Consider the following 23,409-nt stretch of genomic DNA (forward strand, 5'->3'; position numbering starts at 1 on the left):
CAACCTCATATATGGATGTTTTAGACAGGAAGGGATCTTGGGAGGTCTTCCAGTCCTTGTCCTGCCTCTAGGAAGGACAGTAGCTGAGACACTGAAATCTCTTCTGTGTTTGAAGTCAGATCACAGATAGTCTACTAATTATGCAAATTATACATCAGAACAGACAAGTGGTGCATTCAAGTATGTAAATAAGGCATTCCAAACAATCAGTTTGAAATTCCAAATGTAGAACATCTTTAGGACATATTCAAAAGTAAAACATGATAGCCTCACCGTTTTAGAGTTATACAAAGATAGTGCAGCTGTGATGTGGCTCTAAGGAAATCCTTGTGTCTTGGCTGACTGGATTTTCTTTTGTTAACTGTATTTAAACCTGGAGGGACAGATGCATTCCCATTATTGAGGAGATTGTTGAGATGGACACTTTTCCTCCCATTGTTGTGCAAAAAATACAGCGAGGCACTGAAAATCAGATGTGAGTCAGGAGAGATTGCTTGATACCCCCACTTGGCCTGGATTGCTCAGCACCGCCAGTTGCACAGAGGCTTTTAAAACAAATGTTTAAGTGTTTCTCTCTTCCCCAATTCCATCATTACTCTCCACCCCTCACTGCATCACTGCTTCAGCCTTGTCCCCAGCACATGTGTGGGAATTCTCAGGATGGTATAGAGACCAGGAGTGCTTTAGAAGCTTTCTAAGCCAGCCCCAGATTGCCCGATCAGGAATTCACTATTGTCCCTTTCCATCTGAAGGACATCTGAATGCTCTCACTCCTTTCTCTCCTGTGCCAAAGCAAATGCACAGTGGCAGGTCTGTGTTTACTCTCCTACTTCTAAAGCCATGACTGATCCACATGCTTTCCAGATCCCAGGAAAAACAACCTGGTGGAGATCATCTTGGATATCAACGTCAGTCAGCTAACTGAGAGGCTGAAGGGGATGTTCATCCGCCAGATTGGGGTCCTCCTGGGGGTGCTGGATTCCGACATCATTGTGCAAAAGATTCAGCCGTACACGGAGCAGAGGTAGCTGGGCAATGAATGGGGGGAGCAAAGGAAGGACCAGGGGACCCCGGACTTCTTGAATGAGCTGAGAAATAGTGTGGCTAGATAGAGAAGGGTGGGCTTTCTGACCAGAAACACTCATGATGCCTTTTCTTCAATAGACTTCTGTCTTCTGGTGCAGATGACATGTGCTGTACTAGACACTTCAGCAGGGCTCCAGGGTGTAGGAGGTCCACTATTTTGACAACCACAGTCTAAGAGAGGAGATTAGTAAATATGGAACATTAGTACAGGGTGGGTTTGATACAACAAGTGGCACTGTGGAACACTGTGGCAAGGACAATGAATTCTTCTAGGAGAGTTGGGGCAGGGGTAATCCAAAGATTTTTCTAGAAGGAGGAAAGCTTCAACCTGGGCAATATAACAAGACCCCACTTCTACAGAAGATTTAAAAATTAGCCAGGTGCAGTGTGGTGAGCCTGTAGTCCAAGCTATTTGGGAAGCTGAGGCAGAAGAATTACTTGAGCCCAGGAGTTTGAGGCTGCAGTGAGCTCTGGTCACACCACTGTACATCAGTCTGGAAGACAGAGTGAGACTGTCTCAAGAAAAAAAAAAAAAAAAAAAAAAGGAAAAGGAAACTTGTATTGACCAGGTGTGGGAGGATGGGGAGGAGATTCAGAACAGGGGAACAGCATTGAGCAATGGCCCTATGGTATGAAAGTGTACAGTTTCTTCCAGAAGAAGTCACTTGGTTCAAGCTTAGTGGCCCCAGGATGTGGTAGAAGACAAGACTGGCAGTGGAGACTGAGAACAGTTATATGCAAGCTGAGGATTTTAGTTTTAATAGTTTGGGTAGGCAGATCCAAGCTGGTTTGTTTTATGTGTGTGAAGTTTTTGTTTTGTTTTTAAAAGCAAGGAAATTCCATAATTTGATTTTTTTTTAAAAGAAAGATCAGTAGTGTGGAAGCTAGACTAAAACAGGGAGAGATCAAAGGCTGGGAGACCAATCAGGAAGCTTCTGGACTAGTCCAGTAAAAAGGTAATAAAACCTGAATTAAGATAGTAGAAGAAGAGGAGAAGAAATTAAAAGAAATTCAGTGGTAATTCAACAGGACTTGGCCCTTTAGGAATGAAGGTGAGTGAGATATCAATGTGAGGCTTTTGGTTTGGATGTCTGGATAGATGGTTCAGGTCAGATTGGGAAGCAGGTGGAACCAGTTTGGATGATTGAATTTGGGGTGTCTTACGGGCTGCGTCAGGAGATGTTCCGTCAGCTAGCCACAAGTAAAGGCTGGAACTTGTGGAAGGAAGAGCCCGAGATAGGAGTTACTGCATACAGGCAGGAGCCAAAGCCACGAGAAGGGGTGAGTCTCACTAGGAGAGATCTAAGATGGATGAGGACACAACTCTGAAGGGCATCATTATGAAAGAAGAGGTAGCAAAAGAAACTAAGAAACAGCAATTAGGTGGGAGGAAAACCGAATGAGAGTGGTCTGCTGGAAGTTAAGGGGTGATCTGGCAGAAGGGGTGCTCCGAAAGGATTCTGATGCTACAGGGGTGGAGGTGTGGTGAGAACACAAAATAGGCCTATGGGTTTGTGATTAGTAAATCAGCACAACTATAGTGAGAGCGTTTTACTTGGATGTTGGGGGCAGAGGACAGATTTCATGGTTAGAGGATACAGAGATGGTCAGTATAACACCTTTTTGAGGAAGTTGGTGCTGAAAATAATATGGGCGGTAGGATTGAAAGAATATCTTTTAAAAAATTTTTTTCGTTGTAGTCCTTGTGGAACATGAACATCTTTTTTAAATAGGAAATTTGTGAGCATTTGTGTAGACCGAGATGAAAAGGAGATAGTGGAGATAGGAGATGGGTAATAAATGGAGGCAGATCTGGGGGACCAGCCGAGTTGGAAACATGAGGTGAGAGCAGTGGTTCCCAACTCCAGCCACACAGTAGAATCTTGTGGAGGTTGTCTGAACATACCCTGCCCAAGCCTTAGCCCCAGAGATGATAGTTCAGATGATGGTCTGGAGTGGGGCCTGGGTACCTGGAATGGAAAAGCACCCCAGGTGAATTTAATCTACAGTCAGGGCTCACTAGGTCAGAGACAGCATGATTAGGGATGAGTATACTCAGCAGCCTGGGAGTAGGAACAGGGCACATGGCTGCTTGATTGATCCAAGTTGGTGGGAATTGGCTGGCAAGCAGTGGAAAGATGTTAGCAAGAGTGCTGGTAAGAGCACTGTTGACAGGGTTGCTCAGATTCACCAGCACTGCATATGGGGCATGAACAAGAGAGAAGCTTCTGGGTTTCGCTGAGCTTCTGGCTTGGACTGGACTGACTTAGTTAAGGAATTCAGGAAGAACATGTGATCGGAAGAAAATAGTATTTTACAGTGGGAAAGAATATGGCCCTTATATTAGACCCAGCTTCTGACCCCTGCCCCACTAGTGTTAGCTCTGTGACAGTGGGAAAGTTACTTCACCTCTCTGAACCTGTTTTACTATCTGTGAAAATACTAGTACCTATTTATAGGATTGTTATGAGGATTAAATAAGTTAATGTTTGTATAGTCCCTAACACATAGTGTTTAATGGTTAGGAGTTGATTTTGAGACTTGTTGAATCTGAGGCATCTGTTGAAGCTCTGGGGTAGATATTCACCCAAGTATTTGCAGATATAGACTGGTCACTCAGGAGAGATGTGGGGAAAAGAGAGAAAGATCTGAGAGTTATTGATATATAGACCGAAATTGAAACTGTAAGCATGAATTAGTTAACTGGGAGAAGATAATGGGCAATGAACCACACATCCTTTCTGGCAAAGGTTTTTTTGTTTGTTTGTTTCTGGAATTGATAATGCCCCATTGTTAATGCCACTGTGCAGCAAGCTTTTAGAAAGTCTGCGGCAGCACTTCTCAGACTTTTATGTCATGCATGCCTAGAAAATTATACCATTTATAGGGCATCTTGGGATAAACAGAGAAGGCTGCTTGTACTGGAAGCAACTGGTCCAGGGCCTCAAGGATGCCCAGGTCCCACCCAGCCACACTGCATGCTGAGGGGATCAATATCTTGGTCACACCTGTAAACCAGTGTGACCCACTGATTTAGAAGGTTCTAATTGTAAAACTCACATGGAGCTCAAGAGGCAGGCTACTAAAAATTAAGGCTAAAGCATAGAACAGCCTTGGTACTACCCAGATGTGAGTTCACATGTGGCCTATCTTAGAAATTGACAGTCAGCAAACAGATTCTGGGCATGGAGTAGTATAATTTCATAGTTGTCATCGTAATTGTTTTGGCTATGTTGTGACCTATGGATAAGCTTTGATGCTGTCCAACAATTTACATTAACAAAGCATTGTGGTTTGTCTTTCAAGTAAACCAGTCACAAACCCAGCAGTCTTAGCTGGAAAAAGGCAGACAGCAGGGATGTAGCTATACCAGATCCCCATTTGTCTCATCCTCCAGTTAGATGGAGGGTATAGGTCTTGCTGGAGGAATGGGTTCTTTTGTTAGCTGGGGCAGCTTAGGGCATTTTAAAAAGAACAGACTTTGTAGTCAGACATAACAGGATTGGGATCCGGCTCTGCCATAATCAACTGTGTGACCTTGGGCAAGTTACTTAACCCCTCTTACAGAGCCCCAGTGTTGTTCTCTGTAAAATGGAGATGAGCCTGATAACACCTTTCTCACTGGCTTGTAGTGACAGAATGCATGTAATACTTGGCACAGTGTCTGTCGCAAACAGAAGGTACTTAGGAAATGGTAGCTGTTGCTGCAGGTGTGGATCGCCTCAGCTCATTAGTACTGTTGCATGTCTCTGCAGCACCAAAATGGTATTTTTTGTTCAAAACGAGCCTCCCCACCAGATCTTCAAAGGCCATGAGGTGGCAGCGATGCTCAAGAGTGAGCTGCGGAAGCAAAAGGCAGACTTTTTGATATTCAGAGCCCTGGAAATCAACACTGTCAGTGAGTAATTCTGGGAAGTTGGGAGCAAGAGCCTACCCAGTGCCTGCAGCTCACCTGTTGGTCCTTTCTGTCCTTGGCCTTCGCCTCCTTTTCTCTGGGAAGATGGAGATAATCGTTTTCTTGCACTACCATTATCATGAAAGAGTCCTGATTCATCACTGGGGATTCGTAACTTGGGGCCCATGGACCCCTGAGATCGAGTTCAGAAGGCTGTGAGCTTGAGTGGGGAAAAATTACATCTTTGTTTTCACTAACCTCTAACTGAAACTCACTGTTTCCTTTAACGATAAATGTAGGCAATAAACTACAGTAGTATCAACAGAACCTGTGGCTTTGAGGCAACAGAAATCACAAATAATTTCCTATCACGTTACATGATGTCATTTTTACTTATCACTACTTTGAAATTATGATAGTGTTTAAACCCACTTCTAGCTCTTGTTATTTAATGCTTATTTATTTGTTTATTTTGAGACGGAGTCTTGCTCTGTCACCCAGGCTGCAGTGCAGTGGTGCAATCTCAGCTCACTGCAACCTCCGCCTCCTAGATTCAAGTGATTTCCTGCCTCAGCCTCCCAAATAGCTGGGATTACAGGCATGCGCCACCACGCCCAGCTAATTTTTATAGAGACGGGGTTTCACCATATTGCCCAGGTTGGTCTCGAACTCCTGACCTCAAGTGATCTGCCCGCCTCAGCCTCCCAAAGTGCTGTGATTATAGGCATGAGCTACCATGCCCCACCCGTCTTCTTAAATATTTCAAAAATATGTTTAATATAATTATTGCTTTCCTTTGAAGTACTATATGTATTTTATTTTTGCAATTCTGAGAAGGGGATGTGTGGGACATAAAAGATTAAGAATTGCTGATATAGACAAACAACAAGTGAAAACAGACTGGAAGTGTCTTTGTAGTGGCCCTCCTGACTGCTCTAGTTCTGTCCAGTCGAGATGAGAAAGGCAGGCACCATGCCCAAGGTGGGTCTCGGGGACATTTCACCACACAGCATTAATCTGGGGTGCTTTGGTGCTCTCATGGGCTCTAGGTGCTGCTTGTCACCCCTGGCTGACTCTTGTTGACTTTTTTCCCTTTGCTGCCACTCTCAGCATGTCAGCTGAACTGTTCTGACCATGGCCACTGTGACTCGTTCACCAAACGCTGTATCTGTGACCCTTTTTGGATGGAGAATTTCATCAAGGTGCAGCTGAGGGATGGAGACAGCAACTGTGGTGAGTTTTCTATGTGGCACAGTGCCAGCCTGTTTGGCACTGAATGTGGTTCTTCGCTGAGTGGGTGGGTGTTGGTGTTTCTGAAGCAGATGAGCAGGCAAGGAGAAGAACTTTGTGTATTTTCTGTTTGCAGAGGACTTTTACTTCCTTCCTCCACACTTGCTCAAGGTTAGAGGAAAGCCCTGAAGCAGTCGTGTAAGAAGGACCAGGCTTAACTCAGATCAAATGCCAGTTACAGCCTAAATCCCACTAGCTGAAAAGCCTCCTGTCTTTTGGAGTGCCTCCATGCTGTAGCCTAATGGAAGCCCTCGTTTCCCTCTTAAAGCTCTTTTCAGCCTGCACCACTGCTGCAGGGTCTCAGGGCTTGCGTGGAGCAGGGACTGGAAAGCAGGGACATTTCAAAAGGTTTAAAGCTTCAGCTGCCCTTAACTCCAAGGTCTCACCTTCCTGGGGAGCCCTGGGGCATTCTTGTCTCCAGAGTGAAGCCACACCTGCCCAAGCTGGGAGCAGCCCAGACCTCCCTCCCAGCCTCTCCCTCCACAGCCCTCACCGTTTTGATTTTCTTGGCAGAGTGGAGCGTGTTATATGTTATCATTGCTACCTTTGTCATTGTTGTTGCCTTGGGAATCCTGTCTTGGACTGTGATCTGTTGTTGTAAGAGGTAAGATGGATTTTCCTTTGAAATTCATTCGGGCTTCTTGTCATACATTCGTTCCTCAGAGAGGTATTTGGCACCTTCCACGTGGAAGGACTGGGCTGGGTCCTCAGTCAGCGTTAGAGAGTTCTGACCCAGCTAAGGCATGCATAGGCAGCTTTCCTCACCCTGAGACTCTTCTGAGGGCGGAGGCACACTCCTTCAGTGAGTGGCAGCCACTGCCGTGATCTGGAACCTGGGAAACATGGCTGGGCGGGAGCAGGGCAAGGTGGGGAGGTGAGTGTGAGGGCCGAGGTAGAGACCTGGATCACATCTGTAAGGTGTGTTTTCTTTAATGCACCACAGCGTAGCCTCACCAGCATAGCCCTTGCGTTTTTAATTCTGCCTTCCTTTCTAGTTGGGATTCATGAGTGTGCGTGTTTCCACACAGGTATGCGCTTAGGCTAGTCAGGCTCAAGCGTCCTGTGTTTTTTCATTTGAGTCTTCCTATTGAGTCTTCTAAGATGGAATGGTTACATTTATGTTTTCATTATTAATAATACTCTTTCTGTGTATACTGTGTGCCATAATATTTTTATAGGTAATACCGTTTTTAATACACATAACCTTTTCCCATTTTACAGATAAAAAAACTTAGGCTCAGGAAAGGTACATCACTGTCTGAGGACCAGTTAATAGTGACAGAGCTGAGATTCAACTTGCAGTATAACCTCTTCTAAAACTTAGAACTAAAGAAATGTTAAAAAATTCCCACCAGTCTAAGACAACCACCATTACCAACTTTGTTAGTGTAATGCCTCTCTCCTCCCACACCCTTCAAGCAGAGGATTTTGTTTTCTTTATGTTTTTAACCAATCTGTCCTTCATTGCCCCTGTGGGGTGGTGAGTCCATGCCAAGGTGGGCATAGCTCCCTTGCCCTTCTCCAGAATCGATGAGGAACATTTGAGGAACAAATCACAGTTGCCACCTTTCCTGGCTGAGAAGTGAGGAGAGGACACCCCTCCCAGTAGGTGCCCCACCAAGACAGGGCCCCGCATGCACATCTGACTCTCATCCTCATCCTCCCAGAGAACCTCTTTCCTGAGCAGGGGTGGGGGTTGTGTTTTTTAGGCAAAAAGGAAAACCCAAGAGGAAAAGCAAGTACAAGATCCTGGATGCCACAGATCAGGAAAGCCTGGAGCTGAAGCCAACCTCGCGAGCAGGTAGAGGCCCTGGGCGCCGGAGCTGCTAGGTCTGTGCACTCTCCTGTGGAAGGCTGCTGTCACTAGCCCCTCCTGAGTGTATCACTAACAGTTCACTGTGCCTGCAAAGCATTTTGTTCCCTTTTGCCTGATGAAGACTGAGGGTCAGATTTGCCCTGAGATGCACAGGGCAGAATGCCTCCAGGACCCACTTTGCGTGCTACTTCCGCTTGGCGCGGGGGCTGGGCCTCTTGTTTTCCTTCGCCTGGGCATTCTCCTCGTGTTTCCCACCTGGAGTTCCGCTTTCCCAACTGTCCCAGGTAGTCAGGGTCAGGGACCTTGGACTTGTGTCTTACTGCTGACCAGTCTGTCCTTTATGGGCGGAGATGAGACCTAGGCCCGTGTCTGCCAGCTGACCACCTTTCAGCCAGCTTTGTTCTCCTGTCTTCCTATCTTTATTATTTGGCAAGTCCACAGCTTCTGTCAGTGTCTTAGGGTAGATAGGAGGGCGTTTTCCCTGCACAAATACTAAGATGACTTTGACCTATGGCACTGGGAGATTAGGGCAGGTAATCTGCGAGCCTGTTCTCTTCTGCAGCCTTCCTCGGCTGGGCTGGGTCACCTGGCGAGGGTTTCGCTCATCACGGATGCCATGGGACAGGTATCATTGGTTTATGAGAGCCGGACTCTCTATAAAGCGATTCCTAAACACTCTGCAAATAGAACTATTTTTATGTAAAGCATTTCTTTTTTTTTTTTTTTTTTTTTTTTGAGACGGAGTCTCGCTCTGTCACCCAGGCTGGAGTGCAGTGGCCGGGTCTCAGCTCACTGCAAGCTCCACCTCCCGGGTTCACGCCATTCTCCTGCCTCAGCCTCCGGAGTAGCTGGGACTACAGGCGCCCGCCACCTCGCCCGGCTAGTTTTTTGTATTTTTAGTAGAGACGGGGTTTCACCATGTTAGCCAGGATGGTCTCGATCTCCTGACCTTGTGATCCGCCCGTCTCGGCCTCCCAAAGTGCTGGGATTACAGGCTTGAGCCACCGCGCCCGGCATATGTAAAGCATTTCTTAAACACCTTCCATGCATAAAGCTTTGTGTTAGGGAGAGGCTGTGGGGGTACAGACAGTCATCAGACACAGGCTGTGCCCTCAGTCTAGTGAGGGAGAAAAGACACAGCAGCAGAAGAGAACAGGCTCGCAGCAGTCTGGACCCCGCACCAAGCAGCTCGATCCCCAACACTGCCAAGGTGGAGGCTGGTGGTGGTGGGGCTTGAAATGAGCCCAGGAAACTAGAGCAGTGAGGGTAGGCGGAGTATTTCACCCAGGAATATTGAGAATGAGGGCCTGGAGGTGAAATGTGCAAAACCCACCCCTCATGCTGCAGCCGAGGTTTTTTATCATGTTACTCTGATCATGTTTTTCACCCCTTGGCATTCTTCAGTGACTTTCTATCTCTAGCACAAAAAGCTAGAACTTTTGATCTGGTAGATGTGGCCTTTGTGAGCTTACATCAGTTTGTTTTTCTAGAATCTCTTTGCTGATCTCCCTCTTTTCTAAACAAGTTCTGCTGGTTCATCCAGTAATCTCTTTCTTTTTTTTAAAATGTGGAGACAAGGTCTTGCTCTGTCACCCACGCTGGAGTGCAGTGGTATAGTCATAGCTCACTGCAACCTCCAACTCCTGGGCTCAGGTGGTCCTCCTGCTTCAGCCTCCCAAAGCAGCTAGGACTACAGGGATGCACCGCCGCACCCAGCCCTAGAAAGCTCTTTCTTATCCCTCCCTTAACCTCCTCAGGTTGTGCTCACCTTTCTCCCACATACCTAGGTCAGCATTTCTCTTGCTGCCTCATGATGAGTTACGTTTGCCTGTCTCCCCACCCATCAGTGAAATCCCTGAGGGCAGGGGCTGTGTCTCATTCATCTGTTGATATGGAGCAGGACCACTGTGTGCCAGGCCCTGTGCCAGACACTGCTTATATTGTGGTGAATCAAACGGACAGACTCCACTCTTGTGTAGCTTATGTCAGACAGACATTACGCAAACTCACAAATACATAAAATATGCTCATAAAAGGCCTTTATGAAGAAAAACACTTAAGCCGAGACCTGGATAAGTGGGAGCTAGCCAGATAAAGCTGCAGGAAGTAGCATTCCAGGCAAAGGAACAAAACTGGTGCAGACCCAGCTGCTGGAAGGAGCAGAGAGCATTTGAGGAGGTAGAAGGTGGTGACATGCTGGACAGGTTCACCCTCCCACGGAGTAAGGGGTGAGCGACCCAAGGCTCAATGGATGAGGAGGGGCCCTGCTGAGGGCTCCTCTTGAGCACACTGGGGGGCCACTGATAGCTTTTTAAGGGGGTGAATGGTGGGATTTGGTTTACATTTATTATTATTTGAGAGAGAGTCTCACTCTTATCACCCAGGCAGGAGTGCAGTGGTGCGATCAAGGCCCACTGCATTCTTGGCCTCCAGGGCTCAGGTGATCCTTCCACCTCAGCTTCCCAAGTAGCTGGGACCACAGGGTGCGCCACCATCCCCAGCTTTTTTTTGTATTTTTGGTAGAGACAGGATTTCGTCATGTTGCCTAGGCTGTTCTTGAACTCCTGGGCTTACGTAATCTGCCTGCCTTGGCCTCCCAAAGTGCTGGGATTACAGGTGTGAGCCATGGCACCCATCTTGATTTCTATTTTAAAAGACAACGGTGAGCTGGGCGTGGTGGTGGGCGCCTGTAATCCCAGCCACTCGAGAGGCTAAGGCAGGAGAATCGCTAGAACCCGGGGGTGTGGAGGTTTCCGTGAGCCAAGATCACTCCAACCTGGGCAATAAAGTGAGACTCTGTCTAAAAATAAAAAAAAGAAAAAGAAAACGGTGGCTGACAGATGCAGGGGTTGGAGAGGGAAAGGCTGGCTGAAAGGAAGTTAGAATGTCCTTGGGGTTGAGAGGCAGATAGATTCTAGATACATTTTTGAGGAGACTTGATGAGGTTAGCGGTCTGTTGGCCGAGGGGTGTGGGAGAAGGGAGAAAGGAAGGATGGCTCATAGCTTCAGCAGTGAGCCCCTGTGGGTCGGGTGGTGGTGGTATCCCTGAGATGGGAGAGACTGGAGAAGAAATGTTGGAGGAGATCAAGTGTTTGGTTCAAGACGGTTATGAGTGGAGTCGAGGAAATGAGAATGAAAGATTGACAAGTCCCAAATTGTGAAAGTTTCACTGTCAGCCTGCAGAGTTAAACATTTATCCTGGTGATGCTGGGAAGCAGAGTCTTGAATGTGCTGGTTTAGGAAAATCAGTCTGGTGACGGCATGTAATAATTGAAGGGGAGTGGCTACAAGTGGGGAGACCAGCAAGGAGATTTTTGGTCCAAGGAGGAGCTGACAGTGGTTCACACAGCATGATGTCAGTGGATTATAGCTAGGCCTGGCAAGGTCAGGGCTGACTTCCAACCTGAGAGATGGAGAATGATAGTGCTGTTGACAGAACAGAACCTCTGATGCAGTGACTGGGTAAGAGAAGATGAATTAAATGGAACTCAGCAGAAGAGTCAGACCTGGAACTGTAGAAATAGGAATCTCCCACCTGCTGGGGAGGATCAGCACCACAAAGGGTCACATCCCTTATGGGGGAACGTCGAGGGACAAAAGAAGAGGCCTAGGGTTGAGGAGCCCGAGGAGGGAGGAGAGGATTCATTAGGGGACAGCCATCGGTGTTTGCTGCTGCAGAGGCCAAAGAATCAGAATCGATGGTAGCACCAGAGGAGCTCCTGGCCCATCAGAGAACTGCAGTAGAGTGGGCAGTGACAGTGGAAGTGGAAGCGCAGGCGATTTAGGAAGTGAAGTGAGGAGATGAAGGCCCTGAATATTTAAAAATCCTTTTAGAAGCTGAGCAGTGAAAGCTAGAGAAGCAGGATGGCAGGCAGAGGGCAAGGGCCTCCTCTTCCTCGGAGAGGGGCTCATGGGCAGATCTGCGGGTGGTGATGTCGAAGGCAGGTAGAGGCGTGGCGCGTTGGAGAGGTGCTTCCTGACTGAGGAGGAAGGAGGGAGAAGGGGAGAGAGGAGAGAAAGGGAGCCATGGAGTTCAGATGCCTCGTCTGAGGCAGGAGGGGAGAAACACGGGGTAATGGCCCGGAGAAGGGCTGTGCTGCAGAGGCGAGATTGGATGGGAGCCTGAGCTCAGCACAGCGGCAGCGGACATCTTAGGGAGAGGGGAGAGCCACAGGGTGTTCCAGTGGCATCTAGGTGACCAGAACCAACAATGTGCGACCAGGTGAGGGCAGCAGGGCTGGTCTCTTGTGGGCAATGTCTACCGAAGGGAGCTGGGAGAGCCCACTCAGGTTCGGTGTGGGTCTGAGCAGGCCAGAAGCACTGGTTCTTGTTCTGAGCTCAGTGGGTTAGCAGGTCCAGCCTAGAGTCGAGTCACTAGGACGACGACGAGAATGGGATTCAAGACCATATGGTGTCAGGTATGGAACTGAAGAAGTTTAACTGGAAGAAGGGTAAATTGAGTGGGCGTGTGGCGGGGAAAGAGGATGTGTGTGCGCGGGAGCCTGGACGGACAGTTTGCCGGGAGAGAGCTTAGGCTGAGGATGAGCAGTAACTGAGGAAGGAGAGCAGTCCCACCTGGGTAAGTGTAGGGCTGCCCCCTCAGGAGGCCCCCTTTACATTCAGCAGCTATGGCTTTGTTTTGTTTTTTTTTTGTTTTTTGTTATTCTATTGACTTTTTTTCTAAAACTTTCTATTGAAGTATATTAGGTTGAACCTAGGCTCCTGTCCTCACTGCTATAGCCAGAGGGGCTTTGGGAAGGAGGCAGCTGTGAATGGGTGGGTATTTCAAGGGGCGAGGCAGGGCCTTTGGAGGACCTGGGCCCTTCTCTGGGCCCTTTCCACTGTCCCTACCACACTGGAGATGCCCTGGCTGTCAGTGTTCTTCTGTGGCCCTGCTGCTCCACTGCCCGAAGACTCAGTAGGAGAGGTGGCTGTGCAGTCAAGACCCAGAACTGTAACCCTGACACTGACGCGGGGGAGGAAGCTCCCTGCCCAAGCCCCAGAGTACGTGGCACAGGCACAGCTGCACATGGGCAAGGTCCTCAGGCGCATGTGGTCCTGAATGACAGGCACATCAGGGTCTGGATGCCCTCAGCCTGGAGAGCTCAGGGCACTCCCAGCCTTAAGTCATGTGTGGCTAGGAAGGGCTGAATGGCTGGGAGTCCTCTCAGGACACTTTCAATATGGGAGGGAGATCTGGATCATTCTCCCCGGAGTAGGGAGAATGGTTACTGGATGATGAGATTGTGGTGCTGCCTGGGTCAAACACACCTCACCAGACTGGTTACCTTTTTTAGAAAGGGGGGAGGTTAGCTCCTGGGCGTGGGCATTCCCAGGACCCAGAACACTGCTGAGGGGGTGCCACCTGTTGGCAGCTCCCACTTCTAGTCCTACTGTCTCAGCCTGCTGTTTGCTTTCTCTGGAGTTTTTGCACCAGCCAGAGGGCAGCCATCTTGCTGTTGGAGCTCTTCTTATCCGACCACATTTCATGTCTGTGGTGTCTCTACATCTGTAGGGATAAGTAGTGAAGGGACTACCGTGGCTTGCAGAATCGCAGGTGTCTTCTTCAGCCCCAGGTGTTTCCTACAGTTCTTGCTTTTTGTGTTCTGGTGGGTTTGGCTGCTTGGGACTGCTTCTGAGAGTCCCCATTTCAGTCATGCTCTCCCAGCAGGAGACCTCTCCAAGCATGCACCTGCTCTGCCACCCTAGCATCCGTGAAGCCAGAGCAGACAAGAGCCCACAGAGCAAATGTCTCCATGGACTGCAACTGTACTCCTGCTGTGCCAGGACTCAGCCGCCCTGCTGAGCTAGGACACAGCTAAAAGCTCATTCTCCAGATCCTGAGTTCTTTGTGCTTTCTTGCCTACCATGTCACTCCATCCACAGAGGGAGATGATAAAATATTCCAAATTTGAAAGGTAAAGAAAAGAGAGTATCACTAGGTGGCCTGAACCAAAGCTCATGGATACTGGAGATGAAGAACCAGCAGGAGACCCCAGGTGTGCTCTCATCCATACTCTGTGACACCCCTTAGTGGACTGTTCCAGCCGGTTGGGCCCGGGAGAAGGACTAGGGAAGCTTCCTTCCATCTGCACCTCCCAGCCTGGAGAGGAGCCTGTGACTTGCCCTCTTCCTTGGCTCCTCAGGCTGGGGTAAGGTGTGGGGGTGGCTCCAGCCTGGAGGCCAGTCTTCTGACGCTGGGTTCCTTGTTTTCCCTGTAGGCATCAAACAGAAAGGCCTGGTGCTAAGTAGCAGCCTGATGCACTCCGAGTCAGAGCTGGACAGCGACGACGCCATCTTCACGTGGCCAGACCGAGAGAAGGGCAAACTCCTGCATGGTCAGAATGGCTCTGTACCCAACGGGCAGACCCCTCTGAAGGCCAGGAGCCCGCGGGAGGAGATCCTGTAGCCACCTGGTCTGTCTCCTCAGGGCAGGGCCCAGCACACGGCCTGGCCAGTCCTCCTACCTCCCGAGTCTGCGCGCAGCTGCTGTCCCAGCCTCTGCTGGTCATTTCGCCCTGACAGCCCCAACCAGAACCCCTGGAACTTGAATCCAGAGACGTCCTCCAGGAACCCCTGAACAAAGCTGTGAATGAAGAGGTTTCCTCTTTAAACCTGTCTGGTGGGCCCCCAGATATCCTCACCTCAGGGCCTTTTTTTTGCGAACTCCTCCCCTCCCCCGAGGGCAGACCCAGCCAGCTCCTGGCCTCTGCAGCAACCTGGTGGGCAGGTCACTGTGCCCGGAGTGCTGCAGGGCAGGGCCTGCTGCGCTGCCCGCACACCTGAGTGCAAAAGCAAGCACTGTGGGCATGGTGTTTCCTTTTCTGGGGTACAGTACGCCCTTTCGCTGGGCAAAGAGGAAGTGGCACCCCTCCCCTCACCACAGATGCTGAGATGGTAGCATAGAAATGATATCTGGCCCCCCTTAACACTGGAGCCCCACTCCCTTCTCCCACCAGGCCCAAGATTAAGGGAGGATTGACTGTGTCAGGGATGGTGGGTGGCCTCTCTTGCTGCCAGGGCCCTTGTCAGAGCAGCCAGGCTGGACAGACAGCCTCCCTCTCCATCTGACCGGCACCTGCTGCTTTGGGGCTCAGGCCACCACTCCCTGTCCCCAGAGGAGACAGCCCCAGATGGACTGGAATGTTGTGGCATGACAGCGCGTGTGTGCGATGGCCCCACCGTGCTCCCCTCTCTGTCCCTCCATCTGTGTGTTTTCTGTGTCCCTTGCATGTGTGCGTGTTAGAGTGAGCGCGTATGCATCAACTCATTGGGCTCTTGGCTGCTCAAAAGGCAACTTTGACTTGGAAAGACTTTCAGCTCCTTGGAACCAAGACTTCCTGAGTCCCTCTGGCCCTCGCCCTGTTCCACCGTGGTTATCTGGGTATTGGGGAATGGAAACTTTGAGGGAGCAACTTTTTAAAGAGACACTTACAATTTCTACTACTGCACTACTGTCCGTTGTGGGATGATTAAACATGGTATTTAATTGTGCACTCTGTCTGCTGGCTGTGCTGCTTCACGCTACATCTCGGACCTATGCACAGCTCCCACCCCCTGGGCAGCCCTCTGAGGTCATGGCTCTGGCAAGGAAGTTTTAGGCCTGGCATCAGCACATGTAAGCAGTGGTGCTGGGCCCTGCCTGCCACTGGTGGTGCGAGTGCACCACCCCAGTATCCCTGCTGGCTTTTTTTTTTTTTTTTTTGAGACGGAGTCTCGCTGTGTCTCCCAGGCTGGAGTGCAGTGGCGTGATCTCGGCTCACTGCAAGCTCCGCCTCCCGGGTTCACGCCATTCTCCCGCCTCAGCCTCCCAAGTAGCTGAGACTACAGGCGCCCGCCACCACGCCCGGCTAGTTTTTTGTATTTTTAGTAGAGACGGGGTTTCACCATGTTAGCCAGGATAGTCTCGATCTCCTGACCTCGTGATCCACCCGCCTCAGCCTCCCAAAGTGCTAGGATTACAGGCTTGAGCCACTGCGCCCGGCCTCCTGCTGGCTTTAAGGGAGGAGGGTTGATGTCCCTTCTTCCCATATCTTTTGTTAACACAAAAATGATCATGTCCACCTGTGAGCAAGCTGGGGGGACACAGAATGTCCTAAAGTCCAGGCTGTGGCTTTAGAAATTTTGACCACTCATCTTCCCTTTGGGGTTCCCAAATAGTAGAGGTTGGCCACATGCCTCCCAATGGGTTGACTATACCTAGTTCAGAGAGCACTTTGCTGGGCATGTGGCTTGGGAGGGCTGGTGCACAGCCTAGCACTCCAAGGCAGGGAGGAGAGAAGCACCACTGAGCTCATGCTCCCTCCAAGGCCCTGGGCACAAAACCCTGCTGCAGGAGGGCAGCAGTGGCTGTTTTTACAGATCGAGAGCTGAGGCATAGTGAGATGAAGTAACTTAATCTACACAGATGCTGACAGAGGAGAACTCAGGCCCGGCAGAGCCTGCTCGCTCTGCAGCAGTGTCTCCAACCTCAGCACGAGAGGCTTCTTCAAACAGGTTGCTGGGTTTCTAATTCAGTAGGTCTGGGGAAGGGGGAGGACATAAGAATTTGCCTTTCTAACAGGTTCCCAGGAGATGCTGATGTGCTGGTCCTGGGCCTCCCTTTAGAACATCTGGCCTAGAAGCGCATAGTCAATGCCACATGAATAGGAGCCAGCACATGTCCCATCCTGAGTGAGGATGAAAGAAGTAAGTTCAGAAAAGGGAGGACTTGAATCTGCCAAGGTGTGTCTTCTAAGCTAAGGGCACAGGTTCGCTCAGCTGACGGGTGGAGGTGGGGGGCAGTGTTGCAGCCCAAACATAGCCACAGCAGACAGGCTCTGTGGAGCGGAGGGCACTCCAGAGAATGGCCAGATGAAAAACAGTTGGTCTGCACACAGTGGAAGCCATTGGCAGCTTGGGCAACAGAACAATGGCGCTGGGTATAGGCCAGACTGCACAGAATAGCTGGGTGGGAGGCAATAAGGCCTTGGTGAGGTTGGTGCATCAGGAAGAGCTTCAAAGGATTCAGGAAGGAACCACAGGACCCGACCACTTACTGGCTTTGTAGTAAAAAAGGGAGGCTTCCCTCTTCCTCTGGGCCTCTTTTCTCCATCTTTTTTATCTCAGCTACAACCCACTGAAGGATATATATATATATTTTTTTTTAGCTGGAGTTTTGCTCTTAAATGGGAAGCTGAATATCCTGGAAACACTGGCAATCATTATTTTTTCTTTCTTTTTTTTTTGAGACAAAGAGTCTTGCTCTGTTGCCCGGGCTGGAGTGCAGTGGCGTGATCTCAGCTCACTGCAAGCTCCGCCTCCTGGATTCAAGCAGTTCTCCTGCCTCAGCCTCCCTAGTAGCTGGGATTATAGGCATGCACCACCACGCCCGGCTAATTTTTGCATTTTTAGTAGAGATGGGGTTTCACCATGTTGGCCAGGCTGGTCTTGAACTCCTGACCTCAGGTGATCCACCCGCCTCGGCCTCCCAAAGTGCTGGGATTACAGGCCAATCATGATTTTTCTTGGCATTTATTAGTTGGTTAAAGCATTAAAAGAGAGTGCCATCCTGTTGGAGTAGTTGAAGCTTTTCCCCAGGTAATGCCCCTAGTGGATCCTAGGAGCCTAGAATCCTCTCCCTCTGAAACCTGGGGCTCTCTATGGGGGTTGTTGACGACTCCTGTGCTTTCAGCCACTGGGCAGCACTCAGCCTTTTGTCCCCAACCCGCTTGCAAGTTCATGAGGCTAGACGCATAACTTCTGTTTTGTCACACTCTTACCTCTAACACAGCACAGATATTAAAACGTCTGAAGGGAGCTACATGATCTGGGAGTAGTCAATGCCTCAGAAGTTGTTCATTCTGATTCTGTTAGGTAGAAACAAAACACACGAGTTTCAATAGCCTCAGACGAAAACAGTTCCTGTCTTGCTACCCATAATCTGTGTGTCCCATCAGTGATTAAGGGGCAGCAGTAGAGAAACCACAGAAACCATAAACTTGGCTGTTTTTAGGAGCGACCAGTGCACACCACTTTATCCCTGCCTTATCTCAAGAAATTCCAAGCTCGTTCTCTTAAAAGCACGAGGCACTTTTTTAAATGTGGTACTTTTTGGAAATACTAAGTATCATACTCTTATTTGGGAAAGCAGCATAAACTTCAGCCTTTCAAAACCACCAGTGTCAACTTACCCATCATCCTATCCCTAGTCTCCACCACAGGAACTGGGATGCCCTTTAAAGTGTGCCCATGATGAACACAGAGTCTGACAAACATCTACACAGGCATGCGGAGAGGCTCCAGGAGCACACGAGGGGGACGCAATCTGACCAGCCCAGGGATGTGACAGAGGTGGTTTCTCAAAGGAAAACGCCAGTTAAGGTGGGGAGGGAGATGGCAGATCTGGTCGCTGCTAGCTTCTCCCACACGAATCCTCCAATGGAACCTGGCCTAGGAAATTCCCAGGGAGTACTACTTGGGGAGAGAATAAAGAGATGGAATGAAAATACTGACCTGTAACATAAAAGAGGGGGATGGGGTGATGACTGTAACCTAGTCTTTCCACAGGACGATGGTAGAAATACTCATTTTAGAAAGTCAGGCATTCATCTTACAAATATTGAGAAAGCCATTAAAAATTCAGAACTAGAATGTAGAACATCTAAACCAGACAAGGGAAAAAAAAATTAAAAAAAAATTTTTTTTTAATTTTTTAAATCCTTTAAAAAAATTAAATCCTTTAAAAAAATTATTAAATCCTTTAAAAAAAATTTAAATCCTTTAAAAAAATTAAAGGATTTCAATCAACCAGTCAGCAGGAAGGGAGGGAAAAAATCAGCATTAAAAATGTGACCACTTCATAGGCATTAGTTTTCAGACTGGATGTTAGCGACAAAACCACTACCACCAAACAGAACTTAACAGATTGGGTTTAATTGTAAATCTCTGTTTACAGGACGGACACCTAAAATATCACATAGAAAGATTGAAAATAAAAAGACAACAAAAGATACACTGGAACTCTGGATCTATTAAGACAATGAACTAGCGTAAGCTACAGGTTCCCTTCCCCAAAAATCAACCCCAGAAAAACACCAATTGAGGCACCACTACCACAAACCAAACCAAACCAAACTGGAAACTCCCCACAAATCCTGTAAGAACCCCCAAAGATGCAGGTTATCATAAAGTGGGAGGGGAGGTAGGGCATCAGGGAGATGTCTGCTCTTGCTGGACATGGGACCGCCAGTCAAGTCACTGATGTCAGTGGGACACTATCAGGGCAGCCCAAAGCTCTGCTGAGGAGAAAGAGGGGTGGGCTGGGCAGTTGCTCTTAGGGTTGAAATTCCAAGCCCTTGTTCCCTCCAAAGCCTCAGAGCTGGCAGAGGATGACTAGGAATTGTGCCTCCTCGCTTCCTAAAGGTCTGAAGGCAAATCTTTGAACACTGCTGGTGGAGTGGTCAGCAGCAACTGTGAGGTACCTGGAGGTCATGAACTTCCCTTAAACTCACTGGGAGGGACAGGGTAGAGCCTGGCTTTGGCCTTTCACCAACAAATACTACAGAGAAGCTGGTGCTGTGAAGGAACGTGAGCTCACAGGCTAAAATAACCAGATGCCACCTGAGGAGCCCAAGTCCCTGCCCCCAAAGACAGCAAGCTGAACTAGAATTCAAAATAAACAGGGAAATGTTGGCAATCTGAAACAGAAACAAGGACTAAGTAGATTTTTTTTTTTTTTTTAGGAGACGGAGTGTCACTCTCACTTAGGCTGGAGTGCAATGGCGCGATCTCGGCTCACTGCAACCTCTGCCTCCCAGGTTCAAGCGATTCTCCTGCCTCAGCTTCCTGAGTAGCTGGGATTAAAGGTGCCCATCACCACGCCTGGCTAATTTTTGTATTTTTAGTAGAGTTCGGTTTCATCATGTTGGCCATTCCGGTCTTGAACTCCTGACCTCAGGTGATCCTCCCAACTTGGCCTCCCACAGTGCTGGGATTACAGGTGTGAGCCACAACACCCGGCTCCTGACAGAAATATTAAGGGTGAAAAAAATGAACAAATGGGATAGTACAGATATATCTCACAACAAATCCATGAGCCAGAGCATCATAATGAGGGCCTCTACCAAAAGGAAGCAGGAAAATGAAAGCGTGGGAACCCCCCCCACACACATACAGAACAATCCAGGGACACAGCAGAAGTGCCAAATCTGAATAATGGGAGTCCCAGAAGGAAAGAAAAAAAAAATGGAGAAAATATTTGAAAAAATAATGAGAATACATTTCCCAGAATTAAAGAAAGATCAAAGGACTCATACAATGATTAGTAAGAAAATTGTACAAACAGAAACATTGTAGTGAAAGACATTTACGACCAATAAGAAAAGCAGAAATTCTGAAAGCTCTCAGAGAAATAACAGATCAAATCAGATGGACAGCAGGCTTTTGAACAGTATCAGATGAAAAAAGAAAGGAATCGTGTTGTCAAAGTGCTAAAGGAGAGAACTTTGACCTCAAAATGTATAGCAAGACAAACTCGGAGTGTGATAAAAAAATATTCTCAGGCGGCCAGGCAAGGTGTGTGATGCCTGTAATCCCAGCACTTTGGGAGGCCAAGGCAAGAGGATCGCTTGAGGCCAGGAGTTCAAAACGAGTCTGGTCAATATAGCCAGACCCCATCTCTACAAAATAAAAATTTTAAAAATTAACTACATGTGGTAGCACATGCCTGTAGTCCCAGCTACTCAGGAGGCTGAGGCAGGAGGACTGCTGGAGCCCAGGAGTTAGAGGCTGCAGTGAGCCATGATTATGCCACTGAGCTGCAGCCTAGGTGACAGAGTGACACCCTGTCTCAAAAAAAAAATTCTCAGGGACACAAGGCTTCAGTAACTTTTTCACATAAGGGCCCATTTAGAACATATTCTTGGAAGAAGTGGTCACATGTAGAAAAATTCATCTAGACAAGAGAGATGGGAAGTGACGGGGAGCAAATCCCCTGGCAAAGTTTGTAGTCTGAAACAGCTAGGACTAACAAAAAGGAAAAAACCTGTAATTATATAATAAAATAATTAACATAGTAAGTAAGAGTGGGCAAGACCAAAGGAACATAAAAGTCTAACAAATAACAAAGTCTTACTAGGAAAAGATTTAGATGCTAAGTTAAAGAAACCAACAGGGATAAACAAACATGATTAGTATTAAGAGTAATATGTTGGTCCGAGTGTTGTGGGTTATTGTTAGGCTGATTTACCATTGTCTCCCCCCACGACCACGCTGGACTAGCTTCGCATTTTGGCACTTTGGCCTGGCGCAGTGGCTCAGGCTTGTAATCCCAGCACTTTGAAAGGATGAGGCAGGCGGATCACGAGGTCAGGAGTTTGAGACCAGTCTGACCAATATGGTGAAACCCCGTCTCTACCGAAAATACAAAACTTAGCTGGGTGTGGTGGCATGTGCCTGTAGTTCCAGCTACTTGGCAGGCTGAGGCAGGAGAATCACTTGAACCCGGGAGGCAGAGGTTGCAGTAAGCTGAGACCACACCATTGCACTCCAGCCTGGTAGACAGAGCAAGAATCTATCTCAAATAAAAAAAAAAAAAAAAAGTAATATCAATAAAAGTAGAAAATATTACTTTTTTAAACAGGTAGAAGAAAATTTGTTACTCAGTGGGAAGCAAGGGGATAAACCAAGAAGTTCAGTAAGCAGAAATTGTGAAAAGAAGAAGAAAAAAAAAGCAGAAATAAATTCTATTAGCCGTAATTAAGGTGTTTACATATGAACTTAACACCAGACTCTCTCACCTCCTGCTTCCAATCTCCACTGCCCTCTCTGCACGGAGACAGTGGCCTCTGAGGAGGTGGGGGCCTCCTCAAACCATGGACGCATGTGCGCGTGGTGCGGGGTCTCCTGGTGAGGCAGCCACCACCCAGCAGCAGGGTAAGAGGGGCAGTGGGTGGCTGAAATGGTTGGGAGGTTAATTACACTGTGCAAACAAGTTCCTCATTGAGAAAATAAGTACATATATTGAGGATAATGGGAGCCAGGTTTCACACTCTTTGAGAAAGGATTATGAATGTGGAAAGGGAGAGAAGGCTGCAAAGAATCCTGAGGTGTTGAACTGAAATTGGAAAAACTGGAATCAACTTACAGGTTTAAAGAAACTATATACATACACACCCACGGATACAGATGTATATAGTTAGATGCACATGTATTTATTGATTGATTGCTCTACCCACTGAAAGGGAAGAGACGCAATTTTACCCTAGTAGCAATGAGCACACCAAGTGCAAAGGCATTATGGCTCTGTAGAGAAATGGCTGATTCCAAAAAAGTACCACAAAATCCTGGAGTATGTTAAGTGAAGAAATGCTGAAAAAAGGACAGGAACATGTCAGAAGGACATAAAAGCCAGTTAGAAGAGGCTTCCGTTGGTCAAATATGTGACAATTTGAGTATCAAAATAAATGAGCATCAGAATACAACCTACTGAATAGGATAGGAACCTAAGAGTCTATCATGACATATATAAATGAATAAAAAATATCAAGGACTCTCAATATAAATATTTTTAAACAATCTAACAATTATAGAACAAAAAAGATGGGGAAAAACAGGCAAATATTAACAAAGAGAAACTGGGGGAGCAATATTTACAGTATCTGATAAAACAATGCAGAAAAGAAAAAACGTGGGATATACAGATAAGAAAGAACAATGAAACAAAAAATGTAAATATGGTGAGTATTAATATCCCTCAAACACAGCCTGAAAACTGACAAGGCTGCTAGCAGGCAAAAGGAGGATGGTGAGACCCCGTCTCTACTAAAAATACAAAAATCAGCTGGGCATGGTGGCGTGCATCTGTAGTTCCAGCTACTTGGGAGGTTGAGGCACGAGAATCACTTGAACGTGGGAGGCAGAGGTTGCAGTGAGCTGAGACCGCACCATTGCGCTCCAGCCTGGTGGACAGAGCGGGGCTCTATCTCAAAAAAAAAAAAAAAAAAAAAAAGAGTAATATCAATAAAAGTAGAAGGTATTACTTTTTTAAACAGGTAGAAGAAAATTTGTTACTTGGGTTAAAAAAGGAAATGGGAAAACACTTTTAGACTGATGATCATATCATTATGCCTGAATCAGGAAACACACCTAAAGCAGCACTGAGATGAAAAAGTTGTAGATTTTAAATCATTTTCAGGAAACAAGAAATATTAACAATGAATGAAGCAATCATTCAATCATTTAAAGAATGAACTCGAAAAAAAAGAGAAGAAAAGTATTAATAAAATTAGTAATACATGAAATAAAGAAGACTGACATAGCCAAATGCTGGTTCTTTGAAAAG

The 23,409-nt window shown here is 47.7% G+C and overlaps 1 protein-coding gene across 7 annotated transcripts in view; it reads left to right on the plus strand.

Moving 5' to 3' along the window:
* LOC105494698 (KIAA0319 like) overlaps positions 1 to 15,583 on the plus strand; it is a 128,492-nt gene extending 112,909 nt beyond the window's left edge. For 4 of the 7 annotated variants that reach the window (XM_071096132.1, XM_071096128.1, XM_011763390.2 and 1 more), the window contains 6 exons: positions 865 to 1,024; positions 4,842 to 4,984; positions 6,092 to 6,214; positions 6,785 to 6,875; positions 7,981 to 8,072; positions 14,309 to 15,583. In XM_071096132.1, the coding sequence (XP_070952233.1) occupies positions 865 to 1,024; positions 4,842 to 4,984; positions 6,092 to 6,214; positions 6,785 to 6,875; positions 7,981 to 8,072; positions 14,309 to 14,496 (797 nt within the window). In that variant the 3' untranslated portion in view covers positions 14,497 to 15,583. Of the gene's footprint in view, positions 1 to 864; positions 1,025 to 4,841; positions 4,985 to 6,091; positions 6,215 to 6,784; positions 6,876 to 7,980; positions 8,073 to 14,308 lie in introns of those variants that run through there. The other 3 variants (XM_071096133.1, XR_011623189.1, XR_011623188.1) reach the window with 3 other exon arrangements.
* Positions 15,584 to 23,409: the final 7,826 nt, after the last annotated feature.

The sequence above is a fragment of the Macaca nemestrina genome, chromosome 1 (genome assembly GCF_043159975.1).
Source record: "Macaca nemestrina isolate mMacNem1 chromosome 1, mMacNem.hap1, whole genome shotgun sequence".
NCBI classification, from domain to species: domain Eukaryota; kingdom Metazoa; phylum Chordata; class Mammalia; order Primates; family Cercopithecidae; genus Macaca; species Macaca nemestrina.